The 22,910-nt window shown below is 35.1% G+C and overlaps 2 protein-coding genes across 3 annotated transcripts in view; one reads left to right on the top strand and one right to left on the bottom strand.

Annotated features, from left to right (window-relative positions):
* The window catches only part of LOC126979478 (G-protein coupled receptor dmsr-1-like), a 416,322-nt gene that overhangs the window by 273,224 nt on the left and 120,188 nt on the right, over positions 1-22,910 (top strand). The gene's annotated exons all lie outside the window — the stretch shown is intronic.
* The window catches only part of LOC126979387 (tyrosine-protein kinase Src42A), a 114,273-nt gene that overhangs the window by 48,863 nt on the left and 42,500 nt on the right, over positions 1-22,910 (bottom strand). The window contains exon 1 of one of the 2 annotated variants that reach the window (XM_050828659.1): positions 14,176-15,943. The exons of the other annotated variant lie outside the window; for it this stretch is intronic. Coding sequence (XP_050684616.1) covers positions 14,176-15,755 — 1,580 coding nt within the window. The 5' untranslated portion in view covers positions 15,756-15,943. Of the gene's footprint in view, positions 1-14,175; positions 15,944-22,910 lie in introns of those variants that run through there. 2 annotated transcript variants of the gene reach the window in all.

Consider the following 22,910-nt stretch of genomic DNA (forward strand, 5'->3'; position numbering starts at 1 on the left):
GGACAGAAACAAACCAAAGCCGAAACTTAACTAATTAATCAGAATTCCACGGCCGTTAAACGTAAACATCGTAGACTTACAATATACTAACGTATAGACAAATAAAGCGTGCGAGTGAGAAGAACATCTCTAACAGAAATCTATTACAAAATCTAATGTTACTGTAACTCATTTTGATTGACAAGTCGTAAACAATCAGCCATACTTGGAGTTAGCTCCTAAGTATTTTGAATATTAACCCCCTTATTCATAATAGTCTGCTAAGTTTCATGCTGTATCTACCTTAAACGATAATGCATTTAGAATTACCTTTAGATTAAATATTTTATTGTTGCTTGAATTAATGTAATTATCACTGGTGGATCGAATAAATAAATCTGTCTTCTTCTATTGGCCTAAGTCAGAATGAGAAAAAACACTCCTAAAGCGGCTGTTTAAAGTTAGCGGACCATTATGAATAAGGGGGTAAATCACTAGCTATAACGCACACATAGGCAAATATAATTCATGCATTATCGGGCTGTCAGGTCGTCTATACGTAGGTACATTCTAAGTCTATGGTAAACAGTGCTTCGTTGCCTCGTCGGAATTTATTCATTGATGATTCGTATAAAACGGTAAAATCGTCTTCCAAATAAGCCTTCATAAATAACCTGCTAGTTACATCGCTGATGTTGAATTTATTATGAAATTATGATGTACATACTTACATACATTTGAAATTATCGTGAATTATGAAATACAATATAACATGTACGTGTATTAAACAAACAATAAGTATTATTATATATATTACATACAAATAGTGGAGGATAATAGTGATTATTGTTATGGTCAATGTCGGGCTAATCGTAAAATTGAACCGTGCCTGTGGCGATGTGACCGGCAATCTCTATCATCGACAGTAGAGACCTCGTCACGTGCTAAGGGCACCTCAAGGGTCATAGATCCGGTGCTCTGTAGTACCTTATCCAAGGCCTGATCAAGACACACTTAGAATTGATGCATTAAAATTATAGATGTATCCTCATCAGCACTTGACTTTAAGACACGTCAATGCGAATCCTTGTTTCATAACAAAAGTGGATACGAAAGTTTATTATCTGTGACATCAATAAAATATAAAATCTTCGTTGTCATTCGATTGCAAAAAACCCGATATAAAAACCAAAAAGAGCATATTTCTAAGCAGCATTGTAAAACAAGGCCAAGAGGCAAAAGGGGCGAAGAATTTACCCGCAGCTATTCTCGCGATCTCGTTGGGTAATAAATTTGCATCGAAAAGCGAGCGCCATTCGAACTCAAAATAATAAAACGAGCTCTAGACGATGACTATGGACTATGTAACTATTTATAATCTCCTTACAGTTCAGCGCGGTTGTTAAACTTGTGGAGCGAAACGTGAACCGTAGAACGTTAGAGTAACACATAACGCAAGCCACGCCGGAGCAGACGTTTGAATCACCTTGACCCGAATTCGCACACTGGAGAAATCTTTTATCTAAATCATGACATTGCTCGCAAATTATTGTTTAACAATCACATAGTAGGCTCTTTATTAAGTGTCTGCAGTTGATTATTGTTAGTAAGCATATTATAATAATAATATGTATCGTGAGTCATCAAGCAACTATTTACGCAGATCCAGTTTGCAGGGCGGTATGTCTTCAATCTGTTTCATTACTTTACAGTTTACACTCACTGAAAATAACTCAGCTTAAATATATTATTTACTATTACTTACACAGATATATTATGTTATTGTATATTTAATTTTACCGGCTAGATCATGGGTACCACAACGGCGCCTTTTTCTGCCGTGAAGCAGTAATGTGTAAGCATTATTGTGTTTTGGTCTGAAGGGTGCCGCAGTTAGTGAAACTTAACATCTTATGTCTCAAGGTGACGAGCGCAATTGTAGTACCGCTCAGAATTTTTGTGTTTTTCAAGAATCCTGAGCAGCACTTCATTGTAATGAGCAGATTGTATCAATTACCAACAGCTGAACGTCCTGCTGTTCTCGTCCCTAACTGTCATAAAAAAAAATCAATGAAAACTGTAGGTATCCGGGTAAAATTTTCACCCATTCACATTTCATTTTTAAATATTTAAACACAATGTGCCTTAACATCTCATCGATCGCAAATGTTATTAAATACATATACAGGACTTTCCTAGGCTCCCCGTTATATTGGTTTTGGACTTTATTCAATTGGATACATTGGAAAGTACAAACAGTGATGTGCAAATACGTCTGGTCTCCTTTGTCGTGTACACATCTATATGTTAAGTCGACTAAAAGTGTAAGTGAATATGTACATGTGAATTGTTAATATAATCTGTTTTCGGTTTTCGAACTCATATGTATGTTTAGTAGACATTTTGACGACCGATATAGCCGAATGGTTAGTGACCCTGACTACTAAGCTAGAGGTTCCGAGTTCGAATCCTAGTAGTTGCAACCATTTATATGATGAATATAGATAAATGAACACAATGAATGTAAATTTGTTTGTAACGCTTTTACGCCGGAGCTACAGAACTGATTTTGATGAATTCGAGCTGAGGGAAGAACATAGGCTACATTTTATCCCGGAAAAATCCATGGTTCTCGCGCAAAAATTCAAATCTATGAGCTATGACCTGTAGGTTTAGTTTGCCATAGCAATCTTCCTCGAAATAAGATGCATATATGTTGGGAACTGGAGCGGAAACGGGAGCCGCAACTGGAATAGGACATCAGCTACTACTTGATAATATAAAACAAGCAGTGATGGACACGTGCAAACTAAATTATGTATATATACTATATGTATTGTGATCAAGTATTAATCAAATTGCGAGATGCGTTGTAATTGGACATCAAGAACCCATTGTTTTCCTTACAATGTGAGATTATTTCAATAATAAGGATGCATTTTCTGTGGAAGGTTTCCACCTTATAATTAGTATCAAGTTGATGGAATCAGATTTATAGATAACTAGCTGCCCAGAGAGACGTTGTTCTGTAGATAATAGAAAAAATAATGTTTTTTTTGCCAATAATATTTCATAACATCCAGAATTATTTCGTAAAAAATTCTCCCTGTTGTTATAATGAAATTGTTTCGCAGCGAAACTGCCAAAGTGTGCGTCATTAACTTCCCTCATAGAAAATATGTCCATACAAAACAAATATTGAAAATAAAAATAATTATGGGTCCCAAATCGAAATAAAAACTATCCTATCTCTTCAATTGGACCAAACTGCACTGCATAAAGTAATCCCCATTAAAATCCGTTCATTAGTTTAGGAGTCCATCGCGGACAAACAACGTGTCACGTAATTTATATATATTAAGATTAATAAGTGAATAATAAAACTCGTCTATTTTAAAAGACCAGTAAAAAACCCGAAACACCACAGCAGAAATGAAATGAAAGCGATCACATACTCAAAACGGAAGACTGCTTAAGTGACCTTAGCTAAAAGAAAGATTCAACGCAAATATTCGATGCATGAAATGAATACATTCAAAACAGCGGTAAAGGTGATTTATTAAACGCAAGTCACTAACAAAAATTAACATCTGACGAATACGCCTGCTCCGACACATATCCTTTAAGTTGTTATTTAGTGCGAAGGCTATGTTTCAGATGAAAGGAGATTCGTGAACCAAAAACCCCATTAAACATAATAAGTAAACGGTAAAAGCGCACAATATACCGACGATTGCCCGTTACTTGAACAAATAAATGACAGATAAGGATAACAATTGATTGAGTATCAAGACGCATAGTGAATTTTCAATGAGGTTTTCCCAGAAGTGCCATACATCGCCTTGAGTCTAGCTGACATTAGAAAAGACTAACGAAGGGCACTAACGAAGGTGTTTTTCTTTATCTTTATGAAAATAAGGGACGAGACGATCAGCTGACGGTAATATGGATACGCCCTACCCATTACAATGCAGTGCCGCTCAGGATTCTTGAAAAACCCTAAAATTCTGAGCAATACCACAATTGCGCTCGTCATCTTGAGACATTAGAATTCTTATTTCCCCAGTAATTTCAGACCTAAACACAGAAATGTTTACACATTACTGCTTCACGGCATAAACAGGCGCCGTTGTGGTACCCATAATCTAGCCGGCTTCCTGTGCAAAGGAGCCTCCCACTGATGTTATATCAAAATGCAACTACTTAAATTACCAACACCTACCATTATCAGAGACTGTGTTAGACAAATATTAAACATGATATAGTATTTTTTAAGGTGACCCAGTAGACAATGTACGACCTATGCAGCCTCACAATTTAATTATTTAGTGGATCACAACAGCTGTGCTAGACATTGTAGGTAAGGCACTAATTAATAATTACAAAATTAATCCTCTAGGTTTCGTAGCAACTACTCGTATTAAGAGCCCTTATCAACTACTTTCAGAAGAAGATCAGAGAAGAAGACCAGCTCCTTTGCACAGGATGCCGGTTAGATTATGGGTACCACAACCTATTTCTACCGTGAAGCAGTAGTGTGTTTCGGTCTGAAGGGCGTCGTAGCTAGTGAAATTACTGATATTATTTTTCATAACAAAAAAGATTTTTTGTTGATGTTTGCAATAAAGCCGTTATTCAATCATTCAATCACACATTTTTTTTTAAACAAGATTCGTTAATTCATATTATCCATACTTAGTTGATTTTAAAAACAAATATTGCAATTTAATTAATTCCGTATAGATTAACGATGCGACCTAACATGTGTATCAACAAGATAAAAAAGTAGCTCGATCCATTATTTCACATGAACTCCATAATATATGTATCGGAGTCAGTGACAAATGCAGTCAATTTTGTCAACACCTCAACGACCTCCACTACGTGGCATGTTAATGATAACGTCCCAACTACAACAATGTAACGCGTGCGCAACATTGTAACATAACATTGTTACGCCTCAGAATTAGGCAATTAACAATAATTTATAAAATACAACATTATAAAAGGCACTCAAAATACAATCTAATATATAAAATTTTCGTGTCATGGTGTTAAACATTGAACTCCTCCGAAACGGCTTGACCGATTCTCATGAAATTTTGAGTGCATATTGGGAAGGTCTGAGAATCGGAAAAGATCTATTTTTCATCCCCCTAAATCACCGTCTTTTTAAATTTGTTTGATTATGAGTCAGCATTAAAAAATACATACAACTTAAAATTTTCACCCATCTACGATCAACAGTTACTTTTGTATCGCGATTTAAATATAGGCAATACAACGTTTGCTGGGCCAGCTAGTATACATATATAAGATTTAATTCAAATAACATAAAGAAAGTAATAGAACGTTACGTAAGTGAAATTTGTGTTCCTAATATGTAACTTGTAATACCCGTTAATCTTTTTAAGTAATATGGAGCAAATTCAAATTCAAAATAATCTTTAATCACTGTATAACTTTATAAGATATATATGATCGATATGTGTTCTCAAAATATATATATCTACATATTATGTTGTTTCATAAATATTTTAATTTTAACACAATATTTTTCTGCATAATTTTCTATGAGAGTCAGTGGCCTTTTGGCACATTCATACACTCCAGTATAAAAGTGTTATTTAAAGAAGTACAAGTAAATAAATAAATGAATTATATAAAAGAAAAATTATGATAAAATTTGCCAACACTTGCCAATGCAATATGAATAATAATGTTATTTTGTTAGTTTTACACGAAAGTTTACAAATCGACGTCCTAAAGATCTCATTTTATTTTCATATATTTCGCAACGAAATTTAATAAAAAAAAACATAGTTAGTTAAACCTTTGTGAGTAAGCACCGGCTTATATCGGTTCAATCATTAAATATTCGATTAGGTTAGTAGACATGTTAAACGCACTACGCACAAACGGGCCTATATTATATAGGATGGCCGAGAAGTTGACGTCCAAAGCTAAAATTTGAATTTGGCTCATTTTATTGGCCAATGTTCTGGGAAGTTTTTAAAAATAGTTAGAAGCCATAGGCCCCATTTTTTTTTATACCTAGAACATTTTCATGAATTTAGCTGGAGCAGTTATCTTGAACTCACGACTCAATTTTAAACTAGTTCCGCACTGTCTAAACTATTCATAGTTTCTAATGTGGTTATTGAAACTGTAATTAATAATTATCAACAATAAAATTAACTAAAAGTGTTCAAAAAAATTAGAAATAAGTCCTAAGCCACAATCAGGTGAAAAAAGCGGATAAAAGAAAAAAAAAATATTATCTCCTAAACTACGCAAAATCGTAGAACAGGGGTGATTCGGATACTCATCACCATGAGGCTTTCAAATTTTAGCTTTGGACGTCAACTTCTCGGCCACCCTGTATTGCTGGGTAAACAGGAAAGTAAATAACTCACACTTGATTAGTATTTGGCGGTGCAGAAATATAATGGCGACAATTAGCGAAGTCTACAATGTGTCGTTAAGAATTATTGACACTTGTTCCAATATGGGCTGCTCGCTTGTATGGCGCGTGATTTTATATCATTATATTATTCTTCTATTTTGTATAGAGGCCCACTCTTTGGAAGTCTTCCACTCATATTTCCTCAACACATTTTATATAATACTTATACTAAAAACAAAAAAGTTGCATCTGTATGTATGCTATGTGTTATTAGAATCAATATGCGAAAACTTTTAAATGGTGTAAAATGTTCACACTATTGTATAGTTATTAAGTTATTGTAACACTGTCAGTTTTCCAAATAAAAAAAAAATAAAAAAATATTAGTTAAAAAAAACTAAAAAGCACGCTTTATATAAAATTCAACTAAAAAATAGAAAATAAATTTAAATTGAAAATAGTGTAAAAAAATATATATTTTATTGTAAAAAAAAGCGTGAGGTGTAGAAGAATTATTATTTTAATAATATCTTAAAAAGCACCCCACGCTTTTTTTTTACAACAAAATATATTTTTTTACACTATTTTCAATTTAAATTTATTTTCTATTTTTTTTATTTTTTAGTCAAATTAGTGTAATGTCATCGGTCCTCGATAAATCTACAAAGTTTGAACGAAATCTAGCCGTTTATAGTGGGTCAAAATCGCGCCTAAATGAGTCGGTTACAAACATACAGGTGAAGCTAATAAAAAGCGTATAAAAATAATATCACTGTATCACTGTCAGATACACTAACTACAGAGTATAGAAAATACTCGCAATCACTATTTTAGAAGATAAATGAACAGGTGATAATTTCCTCGTTAATATTTATTAAATACTTAAGTTCCGAAAAAATTAGTTGAATCACTTGAAATTGAGGTCTAGTTGTGTAATAATTACGCGATGGCTTCCTTACCCTACCTGTGACAAGAACCTAACTAATCAACAGTCCCCTCTCCAAACGCAACATTAGATTGAAAATCACTCGAATTTTCGAAGTATCCATCTTTCTTTTCTTATCTATCTATCTAATATATATAAATAACATGACACGTTGTTTGTCCGCGATGAACTCCTAAACTAAAGAAAGGATTTAAATGGGCATTACTTCATGGAGTGCAGTTTAGTCCAACTTGAGAGATAGGATAGGTTTCATTTACCCATAATTATTTTTATTTCCAATATTTGTTTTGTACGGATATATTTTCTATGAGATAATTTATTGACGCACGGTTTGACAGTTCTGCTGTGAAACAAATTCATTATAGTTAACAACAGGGAGCATATTTTACAAAATATTTTTTTTATTATAAAATATTATTGACAAATTCATAAAAAAACAGTATTTATAATACACAGAACAACGTCTATCGGGTCAGCTAGTATATATATTTATATATATATTGAAAATGGTTAACAAGGTCTTTGTTTGAGGCTCTTTCAAGCCTAAACCACTGATCGTACCCGATCTCCCACTAAACTACCACCATTCGATGTAAAATTTAATCAAGATGGTTTATGGCTACTTATTTCTTAGTGTTTAATTTATTTCCTTTAAAAATTCGCCCAGCGAAGCCGGCGGGAACGGCTAGTATATCTATAAAAAACAACTGAAAGTCGATAATCGAATTTTGCATTATTGAAAAGAAGAACTATGTACATAGGTGAAAAAGTTTCACGCACAAATCTCAGACCATGAAGATTCTATGTCAATTCGAAGTACCTATTACAATAATACGGCAATATCATACTTTAAACCCTAATATTAAGGAGATAAAATGATAAATTTGTTAGTTTTTGTGTTTTTCATTCTCAGAATTCGTGATAAATGCGATGAGTGTTACTCTTGTAACTGTTTCAAAATATTAGCATCGGCACGCCAGTGGTCAGAAATCGGTAAGTTTTTCGAATTTTACGTATATATTAAAGGTAGACTGTATAATATTATCTGAAGACTTAAGTATTGTGTTGAAACTGAACACATGTTCGCTTACAGTGTTTGTTATAGATCGAAGCAAAAAAAGTTTCATTGTTCTTTCGTACACAACGATATCCGCGAATCGTCGCGATAAGGAGAGAGGGTTTCTATGACGTTAAATATATGAACAATCAAGATGCAATGAAAATCTAAATTATAAGCGAAACAGCTTTTAATTAAAATACGAAATTCTGGCAACATACTACTCTGCGAGTTATGGGTACCGTAATTAATAGAGATATAAGGAAGAGGAAATAGAGAAGAGATAGAGGAGGAGGTAGTCAGCTGATGGTAAGTGATCACTGCAGCTCATGCAACACCATGTTTTACGCACTTTTTTGAAAGTTTCCACGTCATATTTAAATTCAAAATAGGATGTGACATCACTTATTGAAAGTCAAAAAAACTACCACCCATTCCAAAACGAATGCCTCAGACCTGAGAAGAATCGGCGTAACAAACCCAGCGCTATTATTCTAAAATCACTACGGAAGGATGTTCGTAGAAGAAAATGCCTTGAGAACTAACTGTAGAGAAACCTTTTTCGGGACGCTATCGTTGTCGATTGGAGCGATATTGGCATTCGACGACAGGAGTGATGTGAATGTGATGTTTAGGGGTTCATTGACGTCTTTTGGCACTCCACTGTTGCAAGAAGATGCAAGATTTTGTCAGCCCTGTTCCATTAAAAAGACAACAGATAGCGCGTCTAGAAAGCGAGAGTGGAGCAATGAAGAAAAAAAACTCAGTTAACGCTGCAAATTTCAAGACGCCACTGTTGCTCAAATAATAATTCGAACCAGTGAAAGTGTAGCGGAGTCACTTTCAGTCTCATATTGTTATGAATTTGATACTTTTTGCTATTAAGCTGATGTAACACCCATATTTACTTTTTATTCCAAGCGCATTTCCTTTCAGCTTCGAATACTAAAGTATCCATGATACGTATCACAAATCACAACGGCCTCCGCCATCGCATTATAAAACTTCACATCACTTGGTATCATAATAAACGAGGACACTGCTATTTCAATATAACACCAAATAACCAACGCGGTGGTACTCTTTTAAGATCACAATTGGCACAGTCTGTATTGTTTAATGCAATTAAAACACGCGTTCAAACTGTTCATCCAAGCCAATGAGACAAAATTATATCGAATTTAGATTTTTTACCGAATATGTTATCTTATAAAAGTGAATCAAATATCAGTAATTAGTGATTATGATAACTTATCTCTATGGACTAATTTATACTCTAGTTTTAAGGTTGCGAATACAGAAGGCAAAAAAGGAATCATATAGGTTCCCAGCATTTTTTATAAACATTAAATAATGTACTACTGACAGAAAGAGGTGAGATTCAATATGTACGGGTTTCTGAGTAGGCTCCATTTCCTTGAACCGTCTACTCCTAAGCGTGACCACGTCGTGGCATGTCACAAACACATTTTTTTTGGGAAGAGGAGGCCAAAAATGCGTATGGTCCTGTGATCGGTCGCGGTGATCCTGATGTTCAGTGATCACCGCGCTTCTTCCGAAATTCGAATAAGGAATGGAGGAAGAAGGGGGAGGCCTTTGCCCAGCAGTGAGATGATAATATATAAAATATAATTACAAGTACATTAATTAGTTCAAGTCAATTTCCTAATATGCAAATATTGGGGTTGAGCAGGTTATCAACTGTAAAGTTAATCCTCTAGATGAAGCGACAACCTGACAGTTGAACAAAGCATACAAGATTATAACGATACGTCACTCGAACGGTTAGCTCAGTTTGTTAGAGCACCGGCACGGAACGGCGGAGGTCGTGGGTTCGAGTCCCGCATCGTACATAAAATTTTGTGTTTCTAATTTTATTTGTGTTATTAGTTACAGTTTTATATTGTGCATAATAGGTTTTAATAAAATATTATATAGAAATTGACGCAAGAAAAATAAACTCAAACATTTGACTTTTTGGGAAAGTCAAAAAAGTATCTAGATCTGGAGTTAAAATTAATTTAGTTTGTTAATTTTGTCATTATCGGATCCATCCTATACCGATGACACTGTAATCAAACACGCTAGTTCATTATTCGAACAACTTTTCTGTTTATCATTAACACATTCACAGGCATTACAATGGCCGTGTTTATGAATATTCTACATAACGCACACACATCGCATCCGCTAACATTAAAAATAATTAATGTACCAAAATATTTTATTATTATTCTCTGACATGTTTCGACTCAAGTAATCAAGTTATCCCTTTTTAATTAAATTCAAATGACGGAGTAGTAAAAAAAGAAGGACTCCGCGCCGTGATATTAGCAACCTTTATGCTAGTGTGTGTGCGGTTACGGGGGATACCATTTACACATTTTTTTTCCCTTATATAATCATATTATATGGCCCCAAATACTTTTATAGCATCGTTTTTACAGTTTTTCACAACGCACGACGGCATTTTTAAAATATTTTATTGCGACGCAAACTGATCTGTCAGATGATGGCAAATCTCATAATGGCGACCGATCGGCTTATATTAGTGTGTGTGCGTGGGGCTGTATGTATTTACTCGTTTACCGGCTTGTTTTGGTACTTCACTGTTATTTAAGGTGACACGGAGTCCTTCTTTTTTTACTCGTCCGTGTTTGTAAAATCCTTTTTTTACAGAGAATCATCTCAACCTGGAGAGTTTGCTGTAGATTAGGACCGCGATATATGACGTCATTGAGGCTGTAACCCTACGAAGACAAGATTGAATACTAACCTTAATTTCGTGGTGGTGGATTGCGATCGGATAACACCATGGTGTGGTAGATAAGAATGTGAATTTGTAGAAGTAGTGCATGATTTTATATGTTTTAGGTTTATATAATCTATACATATAAATAAAATTGGAGTGTCTGTTTGTAAAATTGAAATAACCGTTTTCTACTACATGTTATGAACATATATACGGTACATACACCAAAATAACATTCTTTACAATTTTTGCCTGTCTGTTTGTTCCGGCTAATCTCTGAAGTGGCTGGACTGATTTTGACGGGACTTTTATTGGCAGGTAGCTGATGTAATAAGGAGTAACTTTAGCTACGCTTATTTTAGAAAAATAAAGTAATATTGCATGTCCAAGAAACGGTCGAACTCTAAAAATAATTTATATGGCAAAAAACCGTTTGCCGGGTCACCTAGTAATAAATAAAGTTATGGTATTCCATCTTATATCCTAAATTCTTATTAAATTTCCTTTCTAAACTACGAAATTGGTAATTCTAATGGTTTTGTTGAACCCAATTTTTCTTGTATTTATTTTTCGGACGTTACTTTTTTTGATGAAGCTTCTGATGTTTCTATAACATTTAAAAGATTTTCATATTATTTGTGTTGAATCAATCGAATCTTAAGAATGCTTAGGAAGAAGAACGAAGTGTGCTGACGAGGTGTTTATTGTGCAATCGCAGTATTCCCTCAAGGCTGATCAGTGAAACGGATATCATCATGTCCGTATACCTAATAACCTCACTAACCGCTAGTACTTCTACCGTCTCGTGGTCAGATCTTAATTACGTCTCATCGATGCATGTTCAAATTCAAATATTTTTATTCAAAATAGGATGTGACATCACTTATTGAAAGTCAAAAACTACCACCCATTCCAAAAAGAATACCTCAGACCGGAGAAGAATGGGCGCAACAAACTTAGCGGGCTTTTCTTTTCGTCAAAAAATATGTTTATAAAGTAATATTGTACAATTAAACTTATTATTTAATAGCTTGAGATCGGTCACTCTTGAAATGGGTATATAATATAATGGGTAACAGTAACCATCTATTAAATACATTTGTTTTGAACATTTTCTGGGATCTTGTTGTACAAGCAAAAGACTTACTAACTCGATCTAGCCGAGTAGTAGGCTCAACAAGTTTATGTTTGTTCCTCATGTTAACATTATGATTGTCACAGTTTCTAGCAAATTTATCAAAGTGCTTATGAACATATAATACAAGAATATATTGAGAAGCAACAGTCAAAATTTTCCTTTCTTAAAATTTTTCTCTTAATGATTCTTTAGGAATAAATAGCGTGAATTGCCCTCTTCTGCAGCACAAAGATGGCATTAATATCGGCTGTACTGCCCCATAGCAATATAAAATGCTAACACAGGACATGGCACCAGGAAACGGCACGCGAAATTCAAAGCACAATCGCTTCCGATGGGGCGCGTGTTATGATTTCGGGCGAGTCACCTTCGTGTGTTTGTACTTCCTGAGATGGGTTTATCAAAACCTCTGCCCGAGCGAGGAACACGTTGAGTACGGCGACCGGCCCATCCGTAGCCTTGGGAGCGAGCAACCTGCATTCTAATCAGACGGCCTTGCGGAAGTGCGTGCTTTTAAAGTGCTCTCGTAATACACTCCACTTTAAATAATAATGCAGTCGTCTTTAAGAACCGAATTTAATTTAATAAATAATAATGATACATATTTCAAATTTTGAAAACTCTCATTCGATTCTAAATTTTGAATACGAGTTTTTGTATGTAACATCATGATGAACTTGATATTATCTTGTTTCGAATTATACGCTTCACAAATTGAAGTAAATAAATAACAAATAAATAGTGACACACTTTTACACAAATTATCTTGCCTCAAACTAGGCATAGCCTGTACTATGGGTATAAGACAACGATATATTTAATACAACATACATAAATACATACAATCATCCATGACTCGAAAACAAACATTCATATTCATCAAAGCAATGTTTGTACCTACCTAATCGGGGTCGTCAAATTTACAACTCTAATGCCTCAATCTACTGAAATAAACGGAGCCGGTTTTCTCCTACGGTTCTACTGCGAAAACTACTGAACAGATAGGAGTAATACTTATACCAAAAGATGGCGCGTGTTTCAGAGATGGTTTTAGTTTATACGTTTGTTTTGGTAAATACTTATCCGAAAACTATATTTTCTTGACTTAGAAATGCTTACATATTCCCAATCCAAATAATACAATCATTACATTTTATTACATATCTATGACAATTCAGACAATGAGCGGGCGCGCGGTACTTAATTTGTATAGCAAAACAACGTTTGCCTTGTTACATACATTTATAATATGTGTATATTGTTCTTAAATAATATAGGAAGAGTTTAAATAATGTGTATGACTTTAAAAAAAAAAACTTTGTAATCATTTTAATTTTATACGAGTATTACTGTTATGTTAAATGATATATGAAATAAGAAAATCTCTAAATAAATCTTTAAGAATTTGTGGCTACATACATACGTACCAAAAGAATGTTCAAATGAAATATTTTTCAAGTTAGATTTTGAGACTGGAACAAAAAACAGCTTTTCAATAATTGTATCTATTCTATAAAAACATGTTGAATATACGAAATAAATATATAAATCCAGTGTCCTGATGTTTGTTTCCAGTGAACTCCTAAACTAATGAACGGATTTTCATGGGGAATGCTACATGGAGTGCAATTTGAAAGAAAGGCTAGTTTTTATTTCGATTTGGGACACATAATTATTTTTATTTCCAATATTTGTTGGTTCTGCTGTAAACAATTTCATTATAACAACAGGGAGCATATTTTACGAAATATTTCTGTATGTTATGCAACATTATTGACAAATTCATAACAAAACAGTATCTTATCTATCATGTACAGAACATCCGTCGGGTCAGCTAGTACGAAATATTTTTTGTATCATATAGATCTATATAAAAACGGCAAGTAAAAAAACTTACATAGAATTCAGTTTCATGTACGTGTCCTGTGGCAAAGGGTCCAGACTCTTATCAACATTCGAATCACCAGTTGTTTTGAGGCCACTTTTCTGCCTTCTCAAACCTTTATCGTTCTTTATTACTTGAAGGTGACGTTTGATCATATCGCGCCATTTCCATTTGACAGTTGCTGGCGAATCACTGGCCGCATCTTCTTTACATATCTGCAATGAGTCGCTAAACCTTCTCATTTTTTGCAAATATATTTCATTAGATTTCGGCGGCAAGCTGCGTCGCCTTTCATCCGCAATGATTCCCGCATTCTGACAGTTTTGTTCTTCAATCCATTTGGAGATGAAATCGTTTTTATCGCGGATTTGGGAATTAACTGGCTCATCCTGCGCGGGCGGAATCCAATCCAGACTCAACCACTGACTAGATTTAGGCTTAGATTTGAAAATAACGTCTACATCGTCATCGCAATCCCACGAACCCATCGAGGCCACGGATGCTTTTTTTCTACTAAAACGCGAACGAATGACTGGTTTACATGCTGACATTGGGTCAACGGTTGTTGTAAGTTCTAAAGTATCATCCTTTTTGTCATCTAACAAATTCCTAAGTGTCTCAATATTAGCGTAGGAGTTTTCAGAGCACGAGGAATCAACACTAAATCTACCTCTTCGTAAGGGTTTGTTATTACATTGTGGTACATCATCATGGGAGTCACTTTTTATCACACACCCAATGTCTCTTTCACTAATTAAGGAAATTCTCCTTTCGTTAGATTTTTCGTTTTCCATTTCAATTATTTTTGCCATACTAGGAAAATTGTTATCCTTAACAAATTCCTTTTGATTTGATTTTCTTTCGCTATTACTGCTCTCATCGAAGCAATTTGTTTCGTTGTTTGAGAACATATTTTCGTTTAAATCTATTATTCTAGTTATTTTCTGTGACACTTCGCTGTCTAGATCTTTGGTCACTGGTAGTTTTTTATTTTCAAACTCTATTATCCGGGTTATTCTTTGAGGAAGCTCTAGATCATTTTCATTACTAAATTTATCATTATTTAAATTGTCTAAATCAATTATTCTAGTGATTCTTTGAGTTATACTCTCCGCCCCAGTGTCTAAGACTGAAGGAAGCTTCGAAGAGCCCATCTCTATAGATAGCTGATCTGATAAAAAATCATTTGAAGTCGCTACTAGCGAATGATAATTCTTAACATCCTTATTTGATATATAATCTATACCGGGTGTTCTAAATATTACCTTCTCTTCTATAGAATTTTGACGACACTTTGCCTTATGTAAAGCACTCTCTGAGAGGAAAACACATGGAACCTCCACTTGGTGAGACAATTTCCTTTGTCTAACTGTATTTTCCGGCTCATCACTGGCCTTTTCCAACTCTTCCGGCACTGGAGTATGAGGTAAAATAATAGGAGTGTCCGCCACCATACGCAAAAAGTTAGTAACAGCGGCTATATGAGCACCAGTGACAACACCTTGTAACTTTACACCGGATAACTGGTGAGGAACAAGTTCGTTATCGCGCATACACCACACTACTGGGAGAGCCCCATCGGACACCATCATCGAAACTATTTAAAAATCCAAGCTGATTGAACAATAGTCTAATTAACGATCACATTAAACGCCCGAGGCTTACTATCGAGAATATACCGCACTTGTTTGAGTAAGCAAAGTAAAACGTATAAATAAACAGTTCGGTTGTCGGATGGGCTGGTCGGTGGACATAGCGCGTGGCGTGCGCGTCCGGTCGCGGCGGAGGTCGCGGAGATAAGGTGAGAGCCGCACGGCGCACGCGCAGCCTAGCGCACTCCAACCGCGCTCGCCCCGCTACCGCGCGCTACCACCGATCATACATCCACCTCCCAACAAATGCACACACCGTCTTACGTAACGGTATTAGTAACCTATTAAACTCGTCAAAATAACATTTTTACAAATAAAATATGTTTAATCATTAATCGTCACGCATTAAAATGTTCGTAAAGTTGACTTGAGTTAATCTAGCATAGGTTTCAATTGCGAAGTAATAATTAATAATGAAACTGGGTTAGTAGAAGCCTGCAGCGATGATAAAACCACAGTGGATTCACGAAATGAGTTAAAAATAAACGAGCAGCGTTGCTATGTTACGTTATGCACAAATTTTGTATTTACATAAAATATGCAAGTACACCAATTCATGTTCTGCATTTGAGACGTAACAGCACCAAACAAAAATTAGTAAAACATTCGCCGACCGCGGACGTCGTTTATTGCCAACGGACGATTAATACAATTGAGTATTCCGAGCGTTACATTTACGATTTAACTCGTTCGGAAACGTAATGTTGAATGGGAGAGGTTTATAATTATCGTGTCCGAACAGTAGATAATAACATTTCACGTGTCATCTCTGTCCATCCCTCATGTACCGTTATGTGTTTCTGTGTTAGCCTCATTGGTGTCAGAACAACCCGTCATGACTCTCGAGTCAAAGCTGCATATACCGCAAGCTTAAGCACGTCTTAGTTTATCACTTATAGCTCGTGATGGCCAATTGTTAACAACTTTCAAGCAAATTACTCCGCTATTTATTGACTTTTATGTTATGTTCCGTGTGTTTAATTAACCACAAAATGTTATACCACCACCTCACACAATAGATATGAAAATACTAAGTCATAATGTTCCTTAGTTGCGTTTAAGTCAACAATATCTAGAAAAAAGGTTAGTCTCTCTTCGTGACTCAAATAAAAAGTAGCCTATAAATATCGGTTTTTTCAATGTCTAATAAAATCATGATTCTATTAATTATAGCGTCAGTAATGGCAGTGATTAGTTGGAAGCGACGCAGGAACTAGACATTAAGTTAATGCACAAATGCAGTTCAACAGTTAGGATTGGCGCCCAACTATGTTGTGATTCAAAACCCGTAACTGGCACATACGAATCAGATACTAATTATCCAACCACATCTAATGAAACATGATAAGCTGTGTGCGAAAACTGACTTCTTGCAACAATGAAAGCATACTTCTCATCATCTAATAATATTATTATTTATATCGAGGATATTGTAATGAAATACCTGAAACTAACAGGTTTTAATTAAATACCTTAATTCACATAGGAATTAAACTGAAAACGGCCTTCCTTAGTTCAATTATGAAAAATATCCATTAGAATTTTCCGGAGCCAGTGTAAAAATATTTAGAACGGGTCATTATATAAATGCTAGAGTACCTAACCTTACTAAAATCGAGAATGCAGTTGCAGGTTTAGAAACATTGCTTTTTTTTATCAACGAAAATAGTATTTTCTGGGTTACAAGAATGTGTGATTAGATTGATTCCGACTGTACGGATGTATGTACTTAAAGTTTACAAAAACTTAATTCATCATTATTGAACAATTACAAAAACTGTGTGCCGAAATTTCTATGGTACATGCTCATTAGCAGATGATTAATAAGAAAAAATTCAAGGTCAGTTTACAAACTGCGAGGGATTTCAACAAAGATACTTCGATAGATAGCTTCAATTCTCACTTCCAAAATACAAAAACTAATTCTCTTCTTAGTTCAAGACGTTACTTCAGGGGATGTAGCTCGCACTACACTTCCTTCTCCAATTCGTCTACCTACTTTTCAGGTGTATTCGTAATCCGTGCTGTCCAATCCAATGCTGTCCTGATTTGGTCAATTTATATCGTAGGAAATCTGCTTCGTTCTAGAAAGCTCTCAACCCCTCCGTAGTTCCAAAAGAATGGAAATAGCTAAGACTACAATATCGTACGTAACATCCATGAAACTGTGATAGCCTAGTTAGGTTAGGTTAGTGTCATATCATTGCCCATCACCAATTCATCTCAAGCAAATAAGAAAATCCCAAGGAAAACTGAACATGGAGTCGAACATAGAGTTCGCGCAATGTAATGTTTACAGTAAATGGTTGCTGTTTGTAGGTGCAGAGCGCGAGCTGTGACGAAGCCGTCGTCACCGGACCGCTGTTGATGTGATAGCGAGCTCTCAATGCGATTTCGAAGAACAACTTTCTGTTTAGCGGAACGTTGGGGTGGCCCAAACGTAGGAAAATGAATTCATTGGCAATTAATTATTGACAAGCCGCAAAAAATGCTTGTTAATAACTCGATGGCGCTGTTTAGAAGTGAAATTTTTAATTAGACTGTGTTAAACCTTCGGTTTTTGATCATTAACACAGTTAAAGGAGATATTTCTTGTTATTCATAAAGATAATTATAATGAGATAATAAATTGTAAACGAAGGTAACTCATTCGACCTTGGAGTAAATCACGAGTGCTTTATATAAAGGAAAATTTAAAAATTAATCGCAGAACTAATTTTCTATAGAAAAATGCTAATTTTGACTTCATTGAAGAAATCAAGGCTAGTCTCATTTATATTTCTCATGCATTTTAGTTTACTTTGATAAGTCATTGTTAATTTAAACCGATGGGTTTATAGAAACTACAAATATAAGTAGCATAGGACTACGTAAATTTATGTTTACGCAAAAGTCTAGTTAAGACTTAAAAATATGAAGGAAATAAGACAATCCGACAGTAATTTTCTAAAAATGATTTATTATTAATATGAACTATCAACGATTCCCGCCACGATACTCAATTAACTGCAATTTTTGTTAAAATCCGACTGTCTTAACCCAGATAAGCCTGAAACTAAAATTTTCTGAAAATTTTGAAAAAAGTTACATTATTTAGTTTATTAGATCTTATGCAACATAAAAAAAATTATGAAAAAAAAATTAAGTCTAAGGCTTTCAGGGAAACAGCCGTCCTATATGTAGGACAGTAGGATAATAAGAGGAAATAAAAGACCATTTATGACAAAACAGAATGTAATCAAAAAGTGTAGTTTATTAGATAACTATTGATTATATTACCCATTGTTATATGTAATTTACTAGATTAACACTATTTATGAATGATATGTTTCAAAACACTTGACACACACTCCAACATCACATTTCTTGCAACGTGTCAAACATTTTTTGTGACATTGACGACAGTGTGTTTGCTTCGATTGAGGAATAACCAGATGATTCATTTGGTCTTTACGACTATCAGCATGTTCATGATGGGAGGGTCGGCTAGGCCCTCTTTTGGCATTTTTTCTGTTTGATTCAATCAAAGCAATTGCTACCCTTCTGCGAAAGCCAAGATGATCCAGTTTTCCATGATTTATTTTATATAACTGCCATGCATTATGTTCGGCAAGATCAATCATGTGTGTGAGCAACGGCATGTACCATTTCTTACCTCGTATACCAATTCGGTAATGTGAAATATTTTCATCAGACCGATCCACTCCTCCCATATATTTGTTATAGATGGACACCATATGTGGTTCTTCTATGACAATGTTTCTCTTTTCACTTTGTGAGAAGCGTTTGGCAGATTGTTTAGGATTTATTCCTACAGCATTAGAAGCAATACTGAATATATTATTGTCATGCCATTTAGCAATAATGAACGTGTTGTCATGTGTCGTTCTGTAATCGACAGCACCACGTTCCTTTTTTTTCAGTAACTTCGATGTAATCAGAGGACAACTAGATGTCCTGTTTTCTCGAACTGTCCCAGTGCAACGAAGGCCTTTCTTTGTTATCTCTTCCAGCAAGGGCGTCCCAGTAAAAAAATTATCAAAAACTACGTGGTAAGGAAGGTCGAAGCCACGTGAAATCAGCACATCGCAAAAAGTGAGAACAACGCTTGCACCCAGCCCCAATTCTTTATATATTGGATTGCACATAGTTGTAGCACCTTGGTATGGTTCCATCCATAAAACATACCCTAACCGTGTAGCACCAACCCAAGCTTTGAACCCGTACCTAATAGGTTTACCTTTTATGTGCTGTTTGCAGCCATGTCTACCATAGTAGGGGATCATGGCCTCATCTACACTGTAATGCTCTTCAAGAGGAGAAAACTCTAAGAACTTTTTATTTAGAAGTGTAACTAGGGGGCGTACTTTTGTGTATTTGTCTTGCAAATCCAGATTATCATTGACATGAAGGTGGCGAAAAATAAAGTCAAATCTATCCCTAGTCATAGCCGAGCTGATCAATTCATTCTTTGTATCAGGGGAGTTTTCCCAATACATTCTTCTACGGGGGAGCCATGAATAACCACTAACCAACAATATGCCGATGAAACATTTCATATCTTCAGTGGTTATGTCTCCAGGCAAATTCTTTTTGACAGCATATTTATTGCTCTCTGACACCAACAACGAAATAACATCTTCATCTAAGAAGTTTTCAAACCACTCAATTGGGCGCTTATCTTGGCAAGCGCCTTGAACATCTGGCCAATTCACGGGATTTTTTGCCAAGTCCCGTTTTCTCCATGCGTAGGTACGCCTACGTTTAGTTCGACCTGTAGAATCAGAAGGTTCTTCTTCTGTATCACTCACCATAATCTGCCCTTGAATCATTACTTCAGCCGGTTGAAGCAGAATGTTTCGTGGCAAATTATTCAAAGTTACATTATCTTCTTCACCCGAATCTTCGTCAGTGAGACAGTCAGGATCAACAGGAGGAGGTAGAATACATATCAGTCGTTCACTATAATCTTCTTCATTATCAGAAACATTTTCTAAAGCATCTAAAATTTCATGCGCAGCTAACGGTCTGTAAAGAAAAAGTTGTATTATTGTACTAAAATCATGTATATTATCCTACTGTCCTATATATAGTACGCTAGTATTTGTAACAAGTTATACGTAATTTATTTATATTATTTTGCTAGAATATTTATTTCGTACAAAAGTTAAGGTTATCAACTAGATATTAACACAGAAAAAAACAACTCACGAGTAAAATATAACTTTTTATACATACCTGTCATTTGCCATGTCTGCAACGCACTTTTATTACACACTTATAAGGTAAAATATAAGGTAAAAACTGTTAAAATAACTGTCTTTTTATTTTTTCTAATAAAGCTGACACGTTTCTTACTGCAAATCATAAGACTAAATAATCTTAGATAAAGAGGGTATTCTGATATTTTTTTTTATTTCTACTGTCCTAAATATAGGACAGTAGGCATATCTGGGTTAAAATTGGAATAAACTTTTTTATGCATCACAACACTTCATAAATGTGCCAGTAATATTCTCAAATGACTAAAACATCTTTTGGTATTGTATAATTCCACAGGAACGGAAAAAATTAAAACCACTCGTTCTTTTATAGCCAGTAATAATATAACCCAAAGCATGAAACTGGCGGTATGTTGTGGCGATGTTTAAACTTAGACAGTTTAAACATCACATTCACATATGTTCAGTTCTAAATTGAACGCACACAGAAACGAGTTTTCAGGTCATACTTATTGGTCGTGTTAGTCTTGACCGGTCGGATATGATTTATTGTCAGAGTATAATCGCCAATCTTACACGTTGTAAAGATTTACACGTTACTAATAATGCAGCCTGAGCACAATGCACCATTGTTCCATTTCTTGCGCTATGAAAGAAAATTAAGAAAATGCTTTAAATGTTGAAAGTAATTTTAACACGTTTTATATTAGCTTCACCTGTATGTATGTATGTTTGTTTGTAACCGACTATTTGGGCGCGATTTAGACCCACTTTTAACGGCCAGATTTCGTTTAATCTTCGTAGATTTATCGAGGACCGATGATAAAATTATTCCATTTTTCAATTTGCAAAATAAGATTTTTTTTTTAATTTATATGATTATCATCAATCGTCTAGAAAGCAGGAAATGATGTTAATTTTAAATTTCAACCAGTATCTTTAACGGATTTATCTAATATTAGGAAATTTTCGAATATCAAAGAGAATTTTATGCTTTTTACCGTGTTTTTTAGTTTTTTTTTATTATTAAATATTGAGTGTCTGTGATGTAAGTGCACCGTTTTATGTCATTATAATTATATAAAACATTTTTAAGTACGGTTGAATTAAAGCGAAGCTGAAAAACGTGACAAGGATAATCCATCCAAATCATCGAATAGTAAATATGAATGAGTACCTTGAAAACTAATTTTTCAAGAAATCATAGCATGAGTGCTAACGTAATGCACATGAGCCTTGAGAGTAATGACGATATTTCCTAAAAGTATTCATCGATAATAAAAGGCCCGTGTCTGGGTTTTTGTTTATGACATCATCAACATGTGAGCGCTGGGGTTTAGTTGGTGGCGAGTGAGATACACTATCGAATCGGGGTGGTATCGCAACACGTTATATACCTGCACTTCACTAAACTTCTTCTTCTTCTCCTATGTTTGCGCATGTATACATTTCGCATTAGAAGAACCTTTTTTTTTAAACGGTGCAACTATCCGCAGAGATGTCAAACCAACTAGAATTCAGGTGAGAGGTATACATTTGGTACGCAGACGTAGTCGCTAACTATGGGTCTGATGTGAAAGCTCATGGTCGCTCAGAGAGCAATGGAACCAACCAAAGAAACCGACATAGCCCAAATTATTGCGAAACTGAAGTGGCAGTGGCAGGGCAGGGCACATAGTTCGACCGACAGATGGCTGGTGGGGCATTAAGTCCTCGAATGGCGACCACGAACCGGAAGACGAAGTATTTGGTACGCCCCCCACAAGATAGACCGACGACCTGGTCAGGATCACCGGAGTAAATTGGAAGAGGGCAGCGCAGGACCGATCGTCTTGGAGATCTTTGAGGGAGGCCTTTGTCCAGCAGTGGACGC

The sequence above is a fragment of the Leptidea sinapis genome, chromosome 3, assembly GCF_905404315.1.
Source record: "Leptidea sinapis chromosome 3, ilLepSina1.1, whole genome shotgun sequence".
In the NCBI taxonomy this organism is placed as follows: domain Eukaryota; kingdom Metazoa; phylum Arthropoda; class Insecta; order Lepidoptera; family Pieridae; genus Leptidea; species Leptidea sinapis.